This window comes from Carassius auratus, chromosome 24, assembly GCF_003368295.1.
Source record: "Carassius auratus strain Wakin chromosome 24, ASM336829v1, whole genome shotgun sequence".
In the NCBI taxonomy this organism is placed as follows: Eukaryota; Metazoa; Chordata; class Actinopteri; order Cypriniformes; family Cyprinidae; genus Carassius; species Carassius auratus.
Genome location: NC_039266.1, coordinates 17,643,069 through 17,661,670, shown reverse-complemented (window position 1 = coordinate 17,661,670; position 18,602 = coordinate 17,643,069). Strand labels below are relative to the sequence as shown.

Sequence of the window (18,602 nt, the reverse complement as noted above, 5' to 3'; positions counted from 1 at the left end):
TTCATATCTGCTGATAGCCATGACTTTAATGCGCCCCAATGTTGTCTCCGATTTTTTTTGATCGGGTCCATATATTTGTCTTTTGTTATATATTGATATTAAAAATACCTAGTACTGTATTTGAAAAGTATTTTCACTGACCATGGTGAAAGTCACCTCCCCCACCATGACCAATGTCTCAGAGGCATTTATGGCCGATCTTCCATAAAAGAATGTATAAGAGAGAAAGAAAGAATGGGCGGGTGAAAGAAAAGGACAGAAGGGGGTGGGGATGCGTCTGAGATACACACAGAAGCAAGACTCTGCTGACAGGTTGGTATGCTGTGCAGGGATGCCATGGTAACTCTGGTCACAGTTTAGTTGCATAGTGTATGTATAATTTCCTACCCACTGAGTTCAACAAGGGCATTGGTTACCAATTAAGTCGTACTGCAATGGGGAGTATAATCTATGAAGGATTTATCCCAGCTGCTTCATGCTTATTTTGTTTGCCTTTAAAATGCTGAAAATCACCTTGTCACAGAAAATGCTCTTCATCAATATGCATGAGCCAGAGTCCCTTCATTTTCACCTCCTTTGCCCTCTGTGTATAAGAGGCTTGAAAAATATATATACAGAGACCTAGGGCAGAAAAAAAGCATAGGAAAGGTGCATTTGGCCAATCAAATCCACTTACTTTTCAAATTCTCCTCAGTCCCAAAAGCAATTGATATCAAATCAATTTATGAGGTAAAATAGCATCCCCTTTAGCTCCGACTCTTACTGTTTTTGTGCAGGGATTAGTGCTTTAAGGCAGCTGGGGTGGGGGTTGGGGCATAGGTTTTTTTCCAAGTCCCCTTTCTAAAGCACATATGTGGACTGTGATATTGATATTTATGATGACTGTGGCATAAAAGAAAGGTTATGTTGCAGCTTGTGAAATATTGCTAAATGAATAGCTACTGATAATCATATCAAGGACAATAAAGGGAAAAAAGACCGTTAGACATGCACATGATTGGACACATTTGCACACACACTTCCTGTGACAGCTTTTTTTGGATCATTCCCCCACTACTTGACTGACGGTCTTCACCTTCTCCAATCTCCTCCTAAGCGAATCACTGCACAGCCCACAAGTATCGGCATGAGATATACACATCAAGATATACACCTGTACGGCTAATTAAATCAGCCCATATTTATTTACAGTTGCTAAAGCCTCTCACAGCTGATCTTACTCATCTGAATGAAGCAGCCAGTAATCAATATTCTTTCCGACCAATCTAAGGAAAGTGCTCCAAAAGATTCTATCAACAATTTAATTAAAGTGTTGTAACAGCTCTGTGTGAACTCAGACCAGCAACCCAACTGCAGCTTTTACTGATCTCAGCTGTTGCTGATCTCAGTGAAGCACTCAGACAGCTCTGTCTGATCTCAGAACAGTGCTGTAAATAGAGCTTTCACTGATCTCTGAATGGCATACATCAGAAATAAACCAGAAACATCCTTTCTGCTCGGCACCTTTTTGTTTTGAAAGGCCCTATACTGAATAAATAAATAAACAAAAATCTGTACTTTTGTTTATCTAACATTTATATCTCTAACCTAAAAATCAAACACTAACAACAAACTCAAATACATTTTCATGACAAGTAAAACAGGTTTTTTTTTTCATTGACAAATCTTGCATTAAATAAATGTTACTTCCCCCTTTGACAATAGTAGTTTTCTTGTATTAAGCGTAAAAAAATAAATAAATAAAAAACAAATTTAGTTATGTTTGCCAGTAGAGTATGAATAATTATCTTGTTTACAGAGAACACATCTTATGTATGCCTTAATATTTAATGCAATTTTGATTAGTATATTTATCTTTTTTGGATATGGAAACAAGATGAAAAAAAGACCATGAAACAAATTAGAACAAAAATACTCATTAAGAAAATTATTTTGTGCAGTGTAATAATATCAATCATGTCTAATCCTAATCTATCTATCTATCTATCTATCTATCTATCTATCTATCTATCTATCTATCTATCTATCTATCTATCTATCTATCTATCTATCTATCTATCTATCTATCTATTTAGTTGGACAGCTTTCATTTAGTAGGAATCAGCTTGGTTTTATTTGGGTAAATGGTCCTGTTATGTCTACAGTATGTACTTGACTGTACTTGAAAGCGTGTACCCTTTAAGAGAAATATCATGGACCTAGAACGATCTTCATTTTATAAATGAAGCTTAAAAGTTCATGTTCTGTACAGTCTCTTATTTGTTCTCCCTGTCTGTCAAAACTGCTGGATTTGAACATTCAGTGCAAAGCCCTTCACATACCTCTGCTTTCATAGAGATTCACTCAGGCTTACATGCTTTCATTTCATTTGTACAACACCTCCACTATTTTATTCAGTCCAAATATGATTTCTGTGCAGCAGTATTGGCACAAGGCCCTTTGAAGATGTCAAAGCCAGTGGGAAGAATGAGGGGAAAAACATATATATTATACACCCACACTGGTTTGCACACATGCACACACACATAAATTTAGCCTAGAGTTCATGCATTCTACCTGCCTGATATGCCTCTGGAGATGATTGTTGTTTTTTATCTGTTTCTATGAATTTCAGAAGAATAAAAATAAAAGAGGGTAAAACTAAAAGAGAGCAAAGTTGCATCATTTGTTTGTGTTATTACAAATCCTTAATAAATTAAGCATTAACAGTAATTAGGATAAACTCTGTTTTCAGTTTTGAAGCATGCTGCCATCTAGTGTGCAGTGCCAGTACATAAAAATGTTGTGGACATTGTTAATTAGTGGAAAGCAGAGCATGAATTAAGCATGGAGTACAATGAAATATATGAGGGGTTAATAGTGTTACAGTATAACCAGAGGAAACCAACACACAAGGAGAGCGAGTATGGAAACATAATTGGGAACGACTCCCACAGTTTCACATTACCAGCAGCCTCTACACATTGAGAGCGCTCAGATTCTCAGAGGACTTCTTTAGCGTAGAGAGCTGTGAAAATTGCTAGGCTGTCATTACCAGAAGTAAAGGGTTCATTACTACAGCAACAAGAGCCATATGAACAGCAGTATGACAGTGTGAGTGTGTGCACCCAAAGACACAAGAATAAGGGAGTTTTCCATTCTTTTAAACAAACATTACACAAAGAGTATTTAATTTCCCATGACACATTTCCTTCTGTCTAATGCCTCTGGCAGTCACGCAGATGCTGTGGCATACCCAAACTCAGTCCTGGTCAGCTCTGGGTGGGATCTAATCAGCACCACAGAGACTGATCATGAGCAGAGATTACAGAAGAAGACACCAAGGGTGTGCCTCCTCACTAAAGTAACCTAATATTGTTTTGTCCAGTTCAGTTTTTCACTAAACAATTCAGATGAATCGCAACCACTGTTTACAGAATTCATCAGATAAAAGAAACGGCCACCATTCTAATAGGCTGGTTATATGTATAAAAAAGAAATGGTTATGTGCAAATGAACTCAACCATGAAGTGGTTCAATAGACATAGGTGCAAAAAAATAGAAGTGCATTAGTACTCTTTTTGATTCAGCATTGTTTCAGTTGCGATGCATAACTATAGAAACTCAGTCTACTGAAAAGCTCATTTCCATTAAGAGGAAGTAATAAAAGAAGAAGACATGATTCAATACTCACACTTTTGTTGATGATACATCTCACTTTCTGCTTACAGTGGGCTGCATATTTAAACCTGGAAAAAAAAATGTTTTAGGATTTTGAAAATGTTTAAATATAAAAACAATGACATACTTTGAAATATTTAAGTTGTTATTGTTAACTAAAACGGTTCAAATTGTTTTCAGTAATTGAACTGGATGTGAAATGAACTAAAGCAAATAAGTTTACTAAGAATACTCAAAATTAGAGCACACAACATAAAAAAATTAAAATTAAAATTAAAATTAAAAATTATAAGAATAAAACCAACTGTATACAGTACAGACCAAAAGTTTGGAAACACCTTGTCATTCAAAGAGTTTTCTTTATTTTCATGACTATGAAAATTGTAGAGTCACACTGAAGGCATCAAGGGCTATTTGACCAAGAAGGAGAGTGATGGGGTGCTGTGCCAGATGACCTGGCCTCCACAGTCACCGGACCTGAACCCAATCGAGATGGTTTAGGGGTGAGCTGGACCGCAGACAGAAGGCAAAAGGGCCAACAAGTGCTAAGCATCCCTCGGGGAACTCCTTCAAGACTGTTGAAAGACCATTTCAGGTGACTACCTCTTGAAGCTCATCAAGAGAATGCCAAGAGTGTGCAAAGCAGTAATCAAAGCAAAAGGTTTGTTTAACACCTTTTTGTTATGTATATAATTCCATATATAGTTCCACATCTGTTAATTCATAGTTTTGATGCCTTCAGTGTGAATCTACAATTTTCATAGTCGTGAAAATAAAGAAAACTCTTTGGTTTTCTACTTTTCTTTGGAAAACTCTGGATTCCTACAAGACTAGTCAATCTTATTGTAGTGATTATTTTAAAATGTATTTATAAGATTTGGTGTTAATTGACAGTGTAAAATAATTACTCAAAAAAAGATGAAAATAAAAATAGATCAATAAAACAAACTCGACAGTTTAAACTTATACACAACAACATACATTACTTAGCTTAATTCACAACTTGATAAACAGAAAGAGGAAAAAGAGATAAAGGGGCCCCAGGGATCCACACCCTGTGTAAAAGAAAAGATGATCTGCTGTAAGTTTGAGGGCCATTTTCACAGGTGTCTTTGTTTGCGTGTGTGTGTGTGTGTGAGAGAGAGAGAGAGAGAGACAGAGAGAGAGATGTTAAACCAGTCTGTGCTCCTCTGTGCTATCATTTTTCTCTGTCACTTCAACCCACTAAGCCATAAACACCATTTCCAACATTTTCAAGTTCCTTTTCTACCAACCCATATCACACCCTATTTACATTTAAATACAGTATGTAACATTTAAAAGAGTAGTTCATCCAAATTTAAGCTGTGTCTTTATTTGTCCATCCTCATGTTGTTGAAAAAAACAGTAATACTTGCTTCCATGGCATACAAAAACGCTGTTCATACTACTATTTTAAATAAAATAAAATTAAATGGTGGCCATTGGCAAGCTTAAAAATACCAAAAGCATTATGGAAGGGGACCATAGAACTCACACACTATATTTCAAGTTTTCTAAAGCCATACAAAAACACATCAGTCTCACTATCTTCATGTACATACAACCAAATAATCTGTTAGTATTGACGTCAGAATCAGACCAAAAAGCCATCATGTAAACATAGCAATCAATCCGATGGAGCTCAGTCAGAAATTTAGATCAGACTGGAAGGGGTGGTGTAGACTTAAAATAATTATATCAGGAAAAAATTAAGCATTTAAATGTTTGAATCTGACTAACTTAAAAAATACCTTTCATACATACACAGCAAGTGATTAAATATGTTTTAAGTCTAACAAATGTGCATTTATTTATTTACATCTTACAAACTGGTCAGTGGAGGAGACTAAATATTTATTATTAATTGCTAAAAGCTCTTCTGACATTCATGTCAGCTTCCTTTTTGGATATGTCATCAAGGCAAAATTAAGGCGTTACTCAACGGTGGCTTTATCTAGTTTTGAAGATGTGCATACATGTACAGTAATTCACATATACTATTTAAACAAATATAAATATGTTTGCAAAGTTTAGGGTGCATTTAAAATAAACTGAACTTTCAGAATCTGCAATTGGATTGTATCCTTTCAAAAGAAGAAATTTACTGCATGTTAACATACTTGTTGGATCTCATAACCTAATTTCATAACAAATTATTTTCTTCAAATAAAGCTGATATGGTTTTAGATGATTAAAAGATTCACACAGACTACTTCTAAGACTTTTCCCCCTCAAATTTAGAGCTGTATTGTACAGCTCTAGTCAACCTTCATTTTCATTGTATGGAAAAGAGAAGCAGGAACATTCTGCATAAAATCTTTTCTGGATTTCTCTGAAAAAATTATATATATATATATATATATATATATATATATATATATATATATATATATATCGTAAGCATTAAGATGAGAAAAGAAGTGACAAAGTTTCTATTTTTGGAAGGACAATCAATTGACCATAAACTTTCTCCTGCTTAAAAAAACAATACCTGTCTGTCTTTACATCTGACGCATTTCACAGTCAGGTAAAGGCATACTATGCAAAAGGTACCTGCTAAGCCATGGAATATTTGAGCTGTCTGTGTGACGTTAGCAGCGCTCTCAATAAACAGTCCTGAAAACAGCCAGGGTGTCTGACCCCTGAGAAGGAGCAAGAACAACCCTGAAGGGCCGACACAAGGCATGCACAGATGGGCATGCTTTACCTTTGTTGACAGGCTGCCGAGGGTCCAAGAACGTCTGAGTCCAGATCCTGGTCCCTACTGTGTCTGAGAAAACCAGTTGCCACCAGATCACTTTTCATTAAGTAACCATGTTAAAAGACAGCGAGAGAGTGCTTTTCAAGTACTCATCACTTTATCTCATTATTTCATTCATACCCTATAATTAATACTGTCAGGGGATTCAGAAAAAAATTTACTTTAGGATAATATTGTAAGCCTTAATAATAGAAAGTGCAAACAATTCAGCAACAATATCAGTCATCAGACTCCAGAAGAGACTGATAATATCATTACTAAATTGTCTATGACAAAGGAAAACGTCAGTATTGCTGACTGAAAAGTCACCAAGTGTAGAACAGAGGAAGGCGTGCCATCCTCTCATTGGAAACACGAAGTTCTCACAATAATGGGAGTGTCACAACATTTTTTTTTTCAACCCTTAAGAACTGTCTTTTTTAACTTTATCGTGTTTTGAATCTTTGTTGTTTTCTGATTTCTCGTTACCTGTTCATTCGTGACAGTTGAAAAATCAAGCACCAGGATTTATTTCGCGTGGAGCAGTTTGGATGGAGTTTTTAGCGGCGAAAGAGCCGCGAACTTAGGATGTCTTCAGGCGCATCACGCGCGACGACACCAGGTGAGACTCCACGAACTAATCCAGTCAGCTGTATTACACAAGCCAGACAAGAGAAACGAGTGTATTTGTAGATATTTTAAAACATAGAAATGCTGCTTATAAAGTTTAAGCACAAACCGAAGTCGTGAAGTCAGTTGGAAGGTAGAAAGCATGCACGTCGTCACAGATGATTGACAGGTTTAGCGTTGTGATAAGTACATTTTAAACATTTTACTATTCTTTTATTTGTTGGTCTTTGCAGCTTCTATAAACTCGTTTAAATTGGGAGAATCCAGGAAAATAAATAAAACATTTAGAAATTATGATAAAACTGTAAAAAGTTGCATGAACTATGATACACAGCCTAGTTTCCCTTTTCCCTTCCCAATTTATTATTTTTTTTTTTTTTACCTTAATGTTTATTATCAACCACAGTGGTGCAGAGATGATGGGTCACTTTGAGTCAGGTGAGAAGACATTGGACAACTTTTTAGTTCTTATTCAGATTTTTTTAATGAACACTTTCAAGTATAGTATGTTGACCGTTTTCTATAGTGAAACAGCTGTTTTATTTTACACAGACAGACAAATATTATTTATTTATTTATTTATTTTTGGAGAAGACAGGAGATAAATCAATGGGTTCTCTTGGTATGAGACAGGTATGATTTCAATACAGATATATATATATTGTAGCTATGAATGGAACTTGATGGCATATTCATTATGGCTCTAAGTATCCCCGAGAATGACAGGAAATGACAAAAAAAAGTCAGTTAATAATAATATTATTAACAACAACAACAATAATAATAATAATAATAATAATAATAATAATAATAATATATATATATATATATATATATATATATATATATATATATATATTGTAGCTATGAATGGAATTTGATGGCATGTTTATCTTGGCCCTCAGTATCCCCGAGAATGACAGGAGATGACAAAAAAAAAAGAGGCAGATCAGATTATATAAATACTTTTTTTCTTTTTCAACTGATTGTGGAGAAAGAAATAGATGGCTGGAGATTTCCAACACATTTCAATGTTGTCCAACCTGCTTGCATTCCAGAAACGACAATAACACACTGTATCAATTTGACTGTTTTGGCCAACAGCCTTCTCAATCTGATTTGTTTTTACATCTAGATTTCCAATGTAAAAACAGTGATATATACTAGACCTGTACGTAATTCAGTATGAACATAACACGTGATGGAGGAAGTGTACTGTGGTTTTCAAAATACTTATTTGCATTCCTTTTCCTTGAATTCTTGACAAGTTTCAGCATTAATACTGTATTTATGAGTAGGCAAATAACAAATACATTTTATAGTCTATGCAAATAAAGTACACTTAAATGGAATAAAAAATTTCAGTGACATTAAGGAATATGAGTTTCTAAGAAAGCTAAAAAAATATTTAGACTGAAGCATTTAGACTTACAACAGACTGCTTTTTTCAGACTTTCCATGACTGTGAGGCACCTGCTCAGTTAAAAAGGTTTGCAAGTTAGTGCCTTTGGTCATCACCAATCAGCATAACATCACTTCTGAATCCTGATACTTGTGAATAGCAATGAATGGAATTAATGATATTCCTGAGACACAAAAAGATAACCATTGATTTTAAATGTGTTTGTTTGGTGAAATTAATTATTCACACAATGCCATTAAAAAAAGCAAACGTACTGTTACTAGAACAAAAACAAAGCAATATAGAATATGCAAAACATATGCAAATATAAATATGTAATCTTATTTTATTAATCATACATTGATTGAATTGTGAAAAGTGGGTATTACATAAAACTACAAATTAGTTGGAGAGTAGGAGTTGAAAAAAAAAGATTTGTGAAGTCAGCTGGAAAATAAATGATATTAATGACTATTAAAATTGTTATTATTTTGATAAAAGACTCCACAGACAATTATAAAGCCATAAATGTGCATTCAGAATGTAAATAGGGTCAGTTTTAATTTCATTTTGAATGACACACTGAAAAAGCTTTATAAAAGTAATGACCTTCTCTCAGTTACACCCTGTTATTGTATTGATGAAAACACTTCTTTTCATTCTTTGAACAAAAGAGTTCCTTTGTCTTTCTTTAAAGGATGCTTTACAAGCACAGCAAGCACCTGAGTGGACGATACAAGAAGTCTGCACATCACTTGGTCTGGCTCCTCTGTCTTTGGGTTCACCTCTTGCCTCAAGGTTAGTACAGAATACTAACTTTATTAATAAAACTTGATTTGTTATAAATCACATAGAAAAACAGAAGGACCTGTGAGACTAAAATCTAAACCTGTGCTATGTATAGTTTTGCATGCCATATATCTGCCTAAGACAGCCTAATTGCTTGCCAGCACTTCCTGTACAAGTCTATAAAACTCCTTCAAGTAGTGAAACGATTAATAAGAATGGAAGGAGGGTGTAAATTGCAAAGAGGAGGGACTGAGTCAGCTGTGCAGAAGAGTCACTCTATTCAGTAGACCAATGCATTTTTTTTCATGGCATTATGAAGCGGATCACGTTTTAGATTGAATTTAATAATAAATACTAGTAATACCAGGAGAATTCACATACCCAGAGGGCATCTAGATGGAGGAGAGCGAGAGACAGAATGGATAAGATCATTTGGAGGAGTCCAGTGGCCCGCAGCATGATTGTCCAGGCCTTAATGAATTAATTAGTAATGATCACAGTGAGATAAAGGGATTCAGAGCATTTCACTTCTCATTCTCCAAGAGAAACCACCATCACAAAACTTACAGAGCAGAGGACGAAAGTGCCCAACTGTGTTTTAAATAATGCACTATACACACTATACGTATATTCCCTTTGAAAAGTTTGTTGTCAGTAAAATTTGCACTTTTTTTAGCAAATACCTGCTAAACTGATCGACTGTAAAGAGAGATGCAGAATTGTGAGATGTTAACTTGCAATGACATATGAACTTAGTATGAGATAAAAATATATGAAAGTCAGAATTGTGAGATAAAAAAAAGTTATTTAAAAAAAATTAATAGCGTAAATAAAAACAAAATTGTAAGATCTGATATGATAATATGAGCACTCTTATCACAATGGAGTAAAATCCTCCCCAGTTACACTGGAAACCTCAGAAGATAAGCAGGTATTTGAGAGAAAAAAGAGAATGAAACAAAATAAACGGCTGAAAAACTAGACAGGTGTGAAATGTTTATGCAGTGATGGATGACAGTTGGAAAGGCAACTTTGAAACTAGATTGTCAAGCTATAAACTTTCTGTTAAGCTAACCTTTTGAAGTTAACTACAGTGATACACTACAGCCATATTTTTAAATACACTGTTTACAAAAAACAACTGAACATAAAACATAGGATTTTGAAGCATCAGTGTTTTAAAGAACAGACAGTGCAGACACCATGGTTTATTTTACACAATTGAAAACTAGACAAAATAAATGTTTAAAAAGTTCAAAAACAACTTAGATGTGACCTAGAACATACATCGTTATTAAATATGGTGTCTACTAAGATCGGGATAAATGCTGCTTCAGAATTAGCAGCTAGTCATGAGTTTTTTTAGACAGGTCATAGTCACGTCACACCTTCAGAAGTATTCATGGTATGTTAGACTAGCACACACACATTATATCAATCAGCATTTGGCTGTCAAGTTGTTCCTTTCAGGCCAAATCTGGGCTGGCCTGTTCTATCTGGTTGTGTGCTTGTCAAAGCATCAAACAGAAGCGTTATAACACTGACAACCTCACGGGGAAGTGGTAAACTGGATAGGTCAAAGGGGATTAGAGTTAAAAGTTAATGTGAAGGTGTGCAAATTTTGTGAAAATTTAAAAGAGCAGAATCATTATCGGTGTCTTGAAAAGACCAAAGGGTACAGTGTCCTTATAAATTTGCAGTCAAAGTTGTTAATAGGTTATTATCTAGTAAATGTCAGTGGCCATACAGACAATCACAGCTTTTGACAGAAGACTTTCTTCTGGGTGATGCAACCTTTTTTTTTTAATAATAAAAACTAGTCTATTCAAAATTGACCCCATATACTTTCTTAATATATGCTTTGAGTCTTATTGTCAAATAATTATAGTACAGGTTCAGATGTGGTGGTTAAATTTCTGCAAAATTATGACTGCCAAAATGGTCAGTTTTTCAGTTGTCAGTAATGAAATGATGTATGAACTATAAGCAGGAAATCATTCACCCTCAAGCAAAATTACAGATTGCATGCTTTTCAATTGAAAGCATGTACTTTGCCCACAAAATGGTTGAATAACTGTGAATATCACTGTATCTTTTTTCCAAAGAAATCTTTGAAATGTTTAATCAAAAAGTTATATATATATATATATATATATATATATATAATTTGCCCTGCCTTTGAAGCAGTTTTTACTTTTAGGTGATATAATGAAATGATAACTGATATATTGGCTGATATCATTTTATATTTTGTGAGTCTTTTATTTTACTGTTGTTATAAAACAATTATCATTCTTAATCAATAAACTATATTTCTTATCCCATTACAATTTAACAAATATAGGCTTAGGCTTAATATAAATCATTGAAATAAATAAATTATACATGCCTTTGGTCAACTTAGTCAAAAAATTAAAAAATAAAATATAAAGTGAAAAAATATAACTTTCACTTTTCACTGGTATAAATGTGATGAAACGTTCCGCGGTCCAAAAATAAGTTATTAAAAATGTGTGTTTTTTTCTGTAATTAATTAATCTTAGTTAACGCATTATTTTTTGTGTAATTAATTAATCTCAATTAACGCATTAAAGTCCCGGCCCTAATATATATATATATATATATATAAACCTTTGTCTTTTCAAAAAAAGAAAAAAAGTATGCAAATTTTATAATATCCAAGGTAAAAAAAATTATGGTAACTGCAGTTAATTTCTTATATTGTATTTTCAGAAAGTTAATAATTTAATTAGAAGGGTTATATTGACTTATTACAATTTAAAATCTATAAATATCTGTAAATATATATGTAAATATATTATTCTGTTATTTTCAGAGATAAATATATAATTACATTTCTAACAATATTTCGAGTGCAATTTATGAGATTTGTTGTATTTTTAATACATTTTTTCTTTATAAAAGGCAAAAAGTTGATCAAACTGATTTCAAGTTAAGGATTCATTAGTTTGAATATACCTGTACATTGAACCAAAAACTACCATAACATTTTAGTTGATATTTCAGTATACTTTATTTTTGACAAAACATCCCATATTTCTGTAGTGACTGCACATTTTCAGTAATGACAGTAATGCTTTGGTTGCAACCACATCACATCAAAATATTTTAACTCACATACTAAAATGCTACTAAAACATACTAAAATACAAAAAAATGCTTACTGTAACTGTACAATTTGTTTATTTTTCAAAATATGAGGATAATCTGTTGCCTTTTGTCACTACCGAAACAATTATGCCTTGTTTTGGTAGTTACTGTTTCCGTACAGTAACTACCAACACCTAAAAAAACAAAGATTTTACTTTATTTTACAATAAAAAATGTTTTGCTTAATTGCAGAAAAAAAGTGTTTGGTAGTGACGTCCCTTAAAGTTACACACAGCTTTTTCACACTTTTGAACACGTTTACTTCAAAATGCTGATACCTATCTGCTCACACCTTGTAGCTATGAGAGAAAGGGGAAAGTTCAGTCTTGGCCAATAGACTAAAACATATACTGGCCCTGCTATATACAGATGTAATTAAAATTAATTTAAAATAAGGAGAAAATTGTGAAAAATCTTTCATCTTTCTCTATCTCCCCAGTGGATGGCTTCTTTATGTCTAATGCTAAGGCTGTCCTGCAAGGGTGTGATGACTACTGGACCTTACAGGAGAAGGAGCGTATGCCTCTGCTCTTTCAAACCACGGTATGCGTGGACATACAGGTCCTTTCCCCAGGTGAGTGGACAGCATTTAACTATGTCTCGGCCCCTGCACCCAGCTATGAACTTGCTCTCCAAGGGGATGCAAACAACCTGTACGCCTGGTTGTTGGGTGTACGCCACCAGTTCCCTGTCCAGCTAACCACTAATCGCTGGTACCACATATGTCTACGGTTGGATGCCCCTCGCAAAAGCTTCAGCCTGACGATAGGTGGCAACTCGGAAGTATTCCAGCGGACCGTCATTGCCCGAACAATCCGTCCTTCAGGGCGTCTTCTGCTGGGTTGCCAACCAAACAAAGCCTCCCCTGGGGCAAAAATGGCCACCGTGGAGCTCTACCTGTTCCGCATTTGGGACGATGTTGGTGAGCACAAAGCCTGCGAGGATGGGACAGTGATTGGCTGGGACTCACGACTTTGGGCCATCACACGAGCCCAGGCTAGAGTCCAAGATTATACATTGCAATGTGGTGAGTACAGAGATTCACAAAAGGGAAGCCTGTTTAACCGGTTGATAAGAGAGACAGGTTGAAAATAGCAGTGGTTATGTATATGCCTAATGACTGTGTATAAGCCCGCGTCAGATCAACTCGGCAAACCATAAACAGCCTGGAGCCTTTTCTATCTCTGAACTAAAAGTATGCAGAGTATTTTTTGTAATGTCTTCAAAGCTATTTAAAGCTTAGAATTTTGCTGATTGAACCAACCAAACAGATGTCTTGCTTGTAAACACCAACATGCTGATTGGTCAGGACATTTTGTGTGTAGTTTCTTCATATACATGCATGATGAAGATAATGCATGTTTTAATGTTGCATGTTTTCACCAATTTGTCTTCTAAAGAAAACTCACTTTCATGCATGTATTATTTCTAGGTAAAATAACGATCCTGTTGAAAAACCTTTAACTGGTAGCTGTATTTTGGAACATGGTAGCTGATTTCTAGCTGGTCTGAGATGGTTATTGAAGCTGGTTGACTAGTCCCTATATTCCAAAAAACTGTTTAATCACCTTAAGCTTGTATGTCCAGCTGCTGACCAGTTTGTTGCTGGTCCATGATGGCCACCTCCTTGTACTTGTAGCTAATGAGCAGCTTGAATAAGAAATAACCATAGTCAGCTAAGGAACAAGTTGGAGTACCTACCACTAGCTATGGCCACATAATTAAGTGATTGGATCACATAAAGACTAGATAGAACCAGCTAATGATGAACAAGCACCAGCTTATCACTAGCTTGATTGAACCAGTTAATGACCAATTTAGACCACCTAATGAGTAGCTAGGACAAGCTAATGACCATTTTGAACCAGCTAGAAGCCAGTTATCATGTTCCAGGACACAATTAATGGCTTGATATGGATTTTCCAACAGGATAGTCAATAGCCTTGCCTGTTCCCTGCATCAGAAGGTAACTATCATCTGACCATCTTTTGTAAATAATTGTTCAACCTCCAATTAAATTCCAGATTTCCAAATTCCCTTTTTAATTGGCTGGGTTTTGCATATGAACATTTGATTTACAACAATAAATGTAGTTGTACCTTTATTTCAAAGAAGACTTTGTAATGTTTAATCTAAAAGTAATTGCTCAACCTATAATGGTTAAAATTGCCCATGTCTGAAAAAATAAAAATAAAACAGTGCAAAGATGAATCCCATATACATCAGATCAAATCTGGCTTTTTCGTTTCTAGACATAAATGAGTTCACTATATAAGACATAGCTTTTTTCCTCCACAGGAAATTATGAAGTCAAATCAATTTCAAATATCCTAGTACATGATATTTGAAATATTTCAAAACACATCCAGATGGAGGAAAACCTGGGATGTTTTGATTGGAATGATCAGATCAGATGTTGATGCAGGGTACATGAAGGACAGTAGTAACAACAATCTTGTCTTTCTATCATTTGTGCATGCCAATTCTATTTCTATATTTCATATTTTAGGTCTAGGGCATCTGCGTATGAAACGCAGTGCAGACAGTACTACAACTTCATCCAGTAAGTGCAGTGCAAGTGTGAATTCACTTCACAGAGTATTATTGTAGTGTGGTGGTGGGTAAAAGTCTTGGGGAAGTTATTTGCCAAACTATAAGCATTTAAATAAATAGTTCCCATAAAAAGGACTCAGAGAGTGAGTTAATGTAAATTAGGGGTTTTCAAACTGTTCCTGGGGCTTCCCAGCAAGCCACATTTTCGAAGTTTCCTGGTCATGGAGAAATCTAATAATTCAGTTGTTTTAAAAAAGGGCAAAATGCACAGGAGGAGAGTCTCTAGGTCCAGCAATGGTTTGAAAACCCCTGAATTACATAACTGTTAGAAGAACCTTTTGAAGCACCTTTATTTTTAAGACTGTACTGGTTTGGAATGACAAGAAGGTGAGTAAAGAATTTCCATCACATTTAAAACAGCTGCTTGGACAATCTAAACAGTGCACAAAGGAGCAGAAAAGAACAAAATATCTGAATGAGATGTCAAGAAAATGAAATATCTAATAAACCTCAGAACAGAAAGTTTATAACCAAACCTCCACACTGAATAGTAACAATTTAATATTAGAAGGCATCATTTACTTAGAAATTACGATAGTTTCCAGAAATACTTAATCTACGACAGTGCTTATCTTTAACGTCAAATGTCATTTCCACTCCTCTGTGAATGTATCTCTTCTTTTTGTCCTCAATCTCACGGAATGCTGCACTGAAAAGGCATGCCTGTTCCAGGCACGGTGCATGACGCAAACAGATGTTTTAAATAGCAGATGGGTTAGGTAATCTTGTTGTATTAAGTTAAACTGGACAGGTTTGCAAGGAGAAATTGATGTAATTGAGTAGAAATCAGCGGTATCTGCATATCTATAACGGCTTAATCAAGAAAGATTTAAGTTCCGCAAATAGAAAGGTGTAACCTGTGTAAACTTTGTGCTCTGTTCTTTCACTTAATGAATTAATTGCATAGGTGTGTTTGTGAGAAACCTGATTTATTTTTTTGATTTTAAGGTTTAAAGGTTAAAGTTTAATATTTTATACACTTACAGCATCCCAAGTTTCAGCCAGCACCCCAGACTTTGTCTCGACATCTAGTAAGTGTCCATCTCTAACAGCAACATATAGATATGCAAATAAAATTAAAGCATTGTACTTTCTGTCTATTTGCATTTTACATTTTTGAAAGGAATTTGGGTAGCACTTTATTTTACAGTCCTGTCACTCATGTACATACTATGTACTTATTATAGTAATTACAATAACTATGTAATAACTAGGTACTAACCCTGAACCTACCCCTAAACCTAACCCTACCCCATGTAGTTACCTTGTATTACCAGAACTTTGTAAGATAAATAAACTGTAAGTACTCTATAAGTACATGTAAGTACTTGTACTGTAAAATAAATTGCAACCGGAATTTGTTTAGTGTTGTGTTGAATGACAATTTGTCTCTTCCTCCCTCTCTTCCTTCCCTTTCTAAGGTCCACTCCAAATGATTTTGACTTCAATAATCACTGGTTCACTGAAATCCATCACCCAAGGTAGGTAACAGATGCTGTGGAATGTAAAAAGCTAGAGTAGAAAGTTCCAAATCACCTCCAGTCAGTGAGCCATTTACTTTGTGTAGTACTGGTGCTGAATGGTCAACATAGTTGACTAGTTGACTTTGAGCAGTAATTCTTTAAAGGAGATGAATCTAGAAACTGATACCTGTTCCTGTCAACAGGACAGAGCCTTCAATCTTTGAACCAGGCCTTAAACACAGTCTCTGCTTCAACCCCACAAGCCAGAACCACACCAGATCCTGCAGGACTCTCTACAACAACTTCTATACCTCCAGTGACTCTCAGTGCACCAACACAAATTCCCCTCACATCAGATACTACATTAAACAATCTTACACCCACTATTCAGGCTGTTTCAGCTGTTAACACTAGTGGATTAAACACGTCCGCTCCAACTCCAGCCTCACCTATGTCTTACATAACCACTCAAACTACCCAGAGCACGTCAACATCTGCCCAGTCACTTTCAAGCTATCACACTAGCCAACCAGTCAGCACTTTTGAAACAACAGTCAATCATATGACAGAAATCTCTTCCACTGCACCAACTGTCGCGACTCAAGTAACCAATCAGACAGCGCTTCTACGAACAACGATGTCCAATGTATTATTCACAGGTACGGCTATTATCACTGCGTTCTGATTATGTCTTTTTTCTTCTTTCTTGGAAAAAGACGGATGGCTTCTATTTCGGTGATAATTACAGGATATTAAATTAAATTCCTTGCCTTCATTCTCTCATTCTGCCACATATTACATAATTTATACATTATAAAATTACTCCTAAAGGTTCAATGCTTTGATGTGTCTTTTCATTTGTTTCAGAGCCATTTGCAGTACAGTGTAACTTTTCCCAGTCCTGCGCTAATGAATGTAAGAAAGATTTTTTTTTTTAAACAAAGCCTATTTTATTCTTAGAAGACATCATATACAGTAGATTAAAAGTGGTGATTCCTGGGGATGTGTAATAATATCTCTCTTCTTGCGTCACACAGCATCATACTATTGGATGCTTGTGGAGGTGAAAGGCTCTAATATGACGGAGGGAGAGATTCAAAATTGGGTAAGAGCATTTATATATATATATATATATATATATACAGTGGGGACTGTATATATATACAGTTGCCCTAATAATAATAATAATTAATTCGTTTTGTATTGAATATTGAATATTTTATCAAATAAAGGGTTTTTAATTTTGAAATTCTGAAATTCCTGATGCTTCCCCACCTCTATAATCAGTTTTCAGATCTTTTTCATGAAAGCATCTGCTCTGTTGGAGTTTCAACTACAGGAATTGAAACTACATCATGTCAAACTGACATAGTCTTTGTGGTAGGTATCATATAAAAATTAAATTAAAAAACTGGCAGGGCTGTTCTGCATAATTATAAAATGTCTTTTTCACCAATATAGAATACTGAAGTTAAATGTGAAGCCAAGCAGAACATTCAGTAAGTTAAACCTAACTCTGTAAGCTACACATCAAGTATGATCTCATTGAAATTCAGTATCAAGTAATGCCTCCATTCTTACAGAAGGACAAATTGCACTGTGCTACTACAGCTGAGCCAACCTGTGAATACATGCATCCTCCAAAGACTTGTGCAAAACAGGACTATAAACTCATATATACAAATCCAGCTTCTGGGAGAAGTAGAAAGAGTGGGTGCGTGAGACAAGCACATAATTCTGTCATAACTTTCTCACCCATTTGTTATTCTAAACGTGAAAGTGAATGCAGACTGGGTCTGTTAGGCTTCTAAAAAGACAAAAAGCATAAAATAAATTGTACATTTGTTTTTGAAGTCTCACTGAATGCAATTTGTTTACAGGCAAAGGACTGTGCCCAGAGCACGATATTGCGCCCTCTGGAGGGGGTTTTGTGTACTGCACATCTCCAATGTCTTATGAAGATTTCTGCAAGACCCAGGGTCCTGTCAGTGTGACATGGTAGAATATGCTAATGACTTGCCACAATTGTAAATGAGTTCTGATCTTTTAAGTGTTTATGTGGGATTGAATTATTGATTTAATTTTTCTTTCTTTCTTGCATTAGTTCTTATAA

General features: G+C 35.0%; 1 protein-coding gene and 1 pseudogene across 1 annotated transcript in view; one reads left to right on the top strand and one right to left on the bottom strand.

The window, feature by feature from the left end:
• Positions 1-168, bottom strand: part of LOC113041869 (fibronectin type III domain-containing protein 3B-like) — a 24,090-nt pseudogene extending 23,922 nt beyond the window's left edge.
• A 6,682-nt stretch (positions 169-6,850) lies between these two features.
• The window catches only part of LOC113041868 (uncharacterized), a 28,142-nt gene continuing 16,390 nt past the window's right edge, over positions 6,851-18,602 (top strand). The window contains exons 1-14 of the mRNA XM_026200433.1: positions 6,851-7,043; positions 9,151-9,251; positions 12,853-13,440; positions 14,923-14,976; positions 16,013-16,057; positions 16,448-16,507; positions 16,693-17,148; positions 17,357-17,404; positions 17,527-17,594; positions 17,777-17,869; positions 17,951-17,988; positions 18,073-18,203; positions 18,370-18,487; positions 18,594-18,602. The exon at positions 18,594-18,602 is cut by the window's right edge and continues 47 nt beyond it. Of these exons, the coding sequence (XP_026056218.1) occupies positions 9,152-9,251; positions 12,853-13,440; positions 14,923-14,976; positions 16,013-16,057; positions 16,448-16,507; positions 16,693-17,148; positions 17,357-17,404; positions 17,527-17,594; positions 17,777-17,869; positions 17,951-17,988; positions 18,073-18,203; positions 18,370-18,487; positions 18,594-18,602 (1,808 nt within the window). The 5' untranslated portion in view covers positions 6,851-7,043; position 9,151. The remainder of the gene's footprint in view (positions 7,044-9,150; positions 9,252-12,852; positions 13,441-14,922; positions 14,977-16,012; positions 16,058-16,447; positions 16,508-16,692; positions 17,149-17,356; positions 17,405-17,526; positions 17,595-17,776; positions 17,870-17,950; positions 17,989-18,072; positions 18,204-18,369; positions 18,488-18,593) is intronic.